General features: G+C 49.9%; 1 protein-coding gene across 1 annotated transcript; it reads left to right on the plus strand.

The window, feature by feature from the left end:
• Positions 1 to 360: 360 nt before the first annotated feature.
• On the plus strand, positions 361 to 3,900 carry GAS1 (growth arrest specific 1). Its single transcript, XM_043514998.1, has one exon. It carries the CDS (start codon positions 2,802 to 2,804, stop codon positions 3,852 to 3,854), a length of 1,053 nt encoding a protein of 350 aa, XP_043370933.1. The 5' UTR covers positions 361 to 2,801; the 3' UTR covers positions 3,855 to 3,900.
• Positions 3,901 to 5,303: the final 1,403 nt, after the last annotated feature.

The following is a 5,303-nucleotide window of genomic DNA, read 5'->3' on the forward strand; positions in this document are numbered from 1 at the left end:
GCAACTCTATGTTTGGGAAAGACATGAATGTACCTCCTTGGCAGACAAGTGGTAAAGAAACCCCTGGCTCAGTAGCTCAATTTGTGATCTGCCCCACTCACCTTTATACAGGAATACCACTAGATTTTTGGCATAACGGGCCTTGCAGAGGCCCTCTATGAGTGGCTGAAGTTCAATAGTGAACACACTGTTGAAGAAATGCATAGACTAGACCTGCCCAGTGTGTGGTATGTTCACTACTGTGGAGGGGCAAACACTAGAGGGAATTAACCACAACAAATACCATCACCATTAAAGGGATGTTTAAAACAAATACATAGAACAGTGATTACATTTGATACCTCAGTTTGGTTGACAGCGAATTTTTAGCTTTATTTTCTCATTGCTTTAAAAAGCAAGCAAGCATAAGTTCTGCTTGTATAGCAGCAGCAGTAGAACGAGCACTGGTGCACTGGAGAAACAAACCAAGCGTAAAACTGATCACAATGGAGCAAATGTTGAGGAATGTTTTGCAACACAATCAATCATATTGATTTCTAATTGTATGGCATTTCTATTACACCTTGCATACAATTGCAGAAAGACAGCAATCCATGTAGGATAGAAACCCAAGCTCGCTTTGGTTCTGGAAAGTAGATTTAGTCCGAATTTTTGTGACAGATGGAGTTGATAGTCTCACGATGAAAAAAGCGCCAGTTTTTGACAGGCAGCAGACACTGATGCCTCTTGTGGTCAAAGCCCATGTTGCTCTGCAATTAAGGTAGCACTAAAATTAAAAGAAACATCTACAAATGCACTATCACCAACTCTGCAATGTACAGCTTATGCTGTTCTGAATATTTTATATTTGTTATTTTAATCTTATATTTTCTTTTAAACAAAGGAAGAAGAATTAAGAATGTAATGAGAATTGTAATGCATCCACGACGAGTCTTTTTCTTTCAATCAAAACTGATTTTTTTTTCTCGCAGTTAATAAATTTCAGGCAACTTTTAATAGCTCGTAGATCCCAATAAAGAATTCAAATAATCATTTCAGACATTGGGAATCATATTTCAGTGTTCTATTTGCAAAATCTAATATAAATAATGTATATAAGAGAATAGGGTTTTTTTTCTAAATCCTAGTAGTTCCGTGCATTAACTCCCTAGAGAAAATCTTCATGCAAATATATCATTTGAATTTGTTTAAAGGCAAAAGAAGTGAAAAATGGTGAAATGACAAGTGGTCGTGCTTAAGTACTGCAGTCTTGATGTTCAGAGAAGTAGCGTTAATGGACCAAATGCTGTTCTCAATATATCAATACGCTCCCACTGAAAAAAGAAAAGGAGTACTTGTGGCACCTTAGAGACTAACAAATTTATTTGCGCATCTGATGAAGTGAGTTGTAGAAAGTCTCTAAGGTGCCACAAGTACTCCTTTTTGTTTCTTTTTTTTTTTTTGCGAATACAGACTAACACGGCTGCTACTCTGAAACTCCCATTGAAGTCAGTAGCATTGCACAAATCTTAAAAGAACAGTTTGGTTCAGTATGAGACCGAGCCTACATTCCTCACAGAAAGAATTCTTACTCCCATTGCGAGGGGCAGAACGGGATCAGCAAATGATGCAAAAGCCCTTCCTGTTTGCATATTGGTATATAATGGCATATTTGATATATAATAAATCTATAATTGTTTGGACTTCTATCAGTAAAATGTATAATGAAATTTATTTTACAGCATATTTTAATAACGTACGCCATGATGTTACATCTCAGGTAACTTCTGTAAAACCAAACGCTGCTTTGTGACCGCTGGAAAACAGAGATGGGTGCAAAGCTTTGCTTGATGCAAACAGCTGCAAAGTTTCTTCTTGAAAAGCTGTGTTGTGTGTAGCAGTAACTGTGGGAGCCTCCTTAACAGTAGGAGGGGCTCCGTGGGGGCTGCTGTAAATCTCGTTAAGCCTTTCCTTTCAAGCTTTGAATGCGAGCTGCCCGCCAGCCCCCCTTTCTCCCGTAGATCGTAAAGAAAAAAAAAGTTTCAACAACAGGCTGGACCAATAGTAAGACGAAAAGCAGGGAAAGGGGGCCGAGCAAAGGGAGAAAAGTGGAGAAAAAGAGAAAGAGCGACTGGGGCGAGAGAGCGCAGGCTGGGGGCATGTGTAAAAGGAGAAGAAGCGTTGCTAATTGTTTTGTTTGTTTGCTTTTCCATGCATGCATAATGAGGCTTCATCAGAGCACGTTGCTGCTGCTCGGAGGCCACTTTTGTATTTAAAGCCTTGCAAGGGAAAAAAGCTCCACAGAGCAGAGCAGCTTGCGAGCTTGTTGACAACAGAAGCAGCATCAACCGCAGAGACAGAAAGACGAGGGAGACCCTGCGCCAGCTATTTTTCCCCTTTCTCAATTTTCCTGCCAAAAAGGGGACTTCTTTCCCCGGCTTCCAGAAAGTGCAACAGTAGAAGCCAGCGAGCGGAGCCGGGACTGTGAATGGGATCGGAGCGGTGTGCGCGGCTGGCATGTGCGGAGATGCTGAGAGCGGAGAGTTGAAAGCTCCCGAAGCAGCAGCAGCTGGGCGTTTATTTTGTGCAAAAAGAGGAAAGAAAGGGATCTGCACGAGAAGCAGGGCAGCACCATGAGCTCCCCCGGCGCAGCCTGCAAGCCCCCGAGTGCACTCAGGAGCCGCTCTCCTCCCAGCCCCCAGTTGCACTGATTAACTAAGGGAACTCTTGCGGCAACAGCGGCCCGGGACTGGGGGGCTGTGTGTGGGGGGGGGGTTGTACTGCAGCCCGCCGTTCCAGCCGCGGAGGGGCCGCGTGGATGGATGGATGAGGGGAAGCCTCATGCACACAGCTGGCAGGAGTTTTGCAAACTTTTCCACGGGCAGCTGCTCCTCCTCCGGCTCTCCCCATCGACCCTCTCGCAGCCGCCGCCGCCGCCCGCAATGGTGGTAGGTTCGCCCGCTCTGCATGGAGGCGGCGGCGGCCGCCGGTGGCTGGTGCCGGGCGCCTGGCTGTGGCTGACGGTGGTGCTGGGCGCGGTGTCCCCCCCGCGGGTGCACGGCCGGAGGCTGATCTGCTGGCAGGCGGTGCTGCAGTGTCAGGGGGAGCCCGAGTGCAGCTACGCCTACAGCCAGTACGCCGAGGCGTGCGCCCCGGTGCTCCTGCAGCAGCACCCGGCCGGCAGCGCCGCCGCCGCCGCCTCCTCCTCCTCCTCCCGGCGGCGGTGCCCGAGCCACTGCATCGCGGCCCTGATCCAGCTCAACCACACGCGGCGGGGCCCGGCGCTGGAGGACTGCGACTGCGCGCAGGATGAGACCTGCTGGGCCACCAAGCGCGCCATCGAGCCCTGCCTGCCCCGCACCAGCGGCGGGGCCGGGGCCGGGGGCGGCGGCGGCGGCGGGGTGATGGGCTGCACCGAGGCCCGGCGGCGCTGCGACTGGGACAGCCGCTGCAGCGCGGCGCTGGGCCGCTACATGGTGTCCTGCGGCAAGCTCTTCAACGGGCTGCGCTGCACCGAGGAGTGCCGGGCCGTGATCGAGGACATGCTGGCCGTGCCCAAGGCCGTGCCGCTCAACGACTGCGTCTGCGACGGGCTGGAGCGGCCCATCTGCGAGACAATGAAGGAGAACATGGCCCGCCTCTGCTTCGGGGCCGAGGCGGGCGGCCACGGCGCCGGCAGCAGCGGCGGCTCGGACGGCGGCCCGGAGGATTACTACGAGGACGAGTACGAGGACGAGCCCGGCCCGCGGGGGCGGGACGAGCCGGACGAGCCCGGCCCCCAGCCCGGCTTCCCCGCGCCGGCCGATCGCGCCGGCCGCGCGCCCGCCCCGGCGGCCTGGACCGCGCTGGCCTCCATTTTGCTGCTGCTGCTGTAGCCGCCCCGTCCCCATTTGCTTCGGGGCGGGCGCGCGGCGCTTGGGACGCGTGGGGGGGATCCCGGCCCCACACGTGGCCCCCCTCCCCCGGGATCATTTGGGGGACGCTCCCCTCCCCCATCTCCGCGGTCGTTTATCCAGACACGGCCTCTCCCTCCCCACCTCCCGCAATACTTCTCTGCACACCCTCTCGCCAGCACCTGCCTGGGCATTTGCCTTAGGCACTGCCCTCGCCCCCCCCGCACACCAGGTAAAGTCATTTTGATGGCGACGGGAGCACTGCATTGGCCTTGTGAGCCGGCCCCTGTGTCCTGCACGGGTGCTAAGGAGATGGCGAGAGATGGACGGAGGGAGGCGTCCCGGGCCGTGGTGTGGTTTGGCTTGCTTTTAGCGTGCACTATGCAATTTGTTCCACACCCCGGCTTGTTGTTAGCAGCAAGCCAGTGAGTTAAGAAGAGGGACCGTTAGCAAAGCTACTGTAGGTTCATTATCGTTCCTCCCAAACAAAACACAAATAGTAAGATGCATTCCGATGCAGTGAGCTGTAGCTCAGGAAAGCTTATGCTCAAATAAATTTGTTGGTCTCTAAGGTGCCACACGTCCTCCTTTTCTTTTTACAAATAGTAAGGTGCTAATAGTTGTTAGTATTTGACATGAGGGTGAGAGAGAGGTGGAAACCCAAACTTGCTGCCAAAACAACTGCCTTACTGGTTATAAGTAGCCAACAACTCAAATTCAAGTACCGTTCTCCGTATCACCATTCAAAATATTCACAGTGATGCCTGAAAGAGGATTAGGTTTCAGTTGCCTTTAATTAACTGGAGGGGGTGAAAAGTTTGGAACAAATTGATGGGATCTCAGCCTCCCCTCACATTCACTGTCCCCATAACAAATGCTTGCCAGCAAACATCTCTTTTTCTTTAACCTAACCAGAAAAAATGCAGATTTTTCTGAATTGTTGGCTGCACTGAACAATGCAACTTTTGTCTTAAAGGAGCTCTGCACTGCCATCTTCGAAAGACACTTTTTAAACTCAAGAACTTGTATGTACAAATATTCTGAAAAGTTATATTGTCTCTAGTCGTATCAGGGTGCTGACCTCTGGTAAATCTTATATAAAATGTATTTAAAACTGGGATTTGTTACCAGTCACACTACTTTGTATATAGAATTTTATAAATTGTATGCTTGGGGAATAATTTATTTTTAAAAAAATTAAAGTTTTAAGTCTACATCCTATTTGCCAGATAATTGCATTTGCTGTTCTTTTCTGGAAAGATACCGATTTCATTTTATGTGTAAAGGGATACAAGCAACAATAACTCAGTGAACTGTTTTGCAGAACATCAAATGTACAGTGTATTTTATAGTTTTGAAGTTAACTTCCTTATTTTAAGAGACTTTATGAACACTGTAGAATTGTATAAATGCATTTCCAAGCTGCCTTAA

This window comes from Dermochelys coriacea, chromosome 5 (assembly GCF_009764565.3).
Source record: "Dermochelys coriacea isolate rDerCor1 chromosome 5, rDerCor1.pri.v4, whole genome shotgun sequence".
Taxonomy (NCBI): domain Eukaryota; kingdom Metazoa; phylum Chordata; order Testudines; family Dermochelyidae; genus Dermochelys; species Dermochelys coriacea.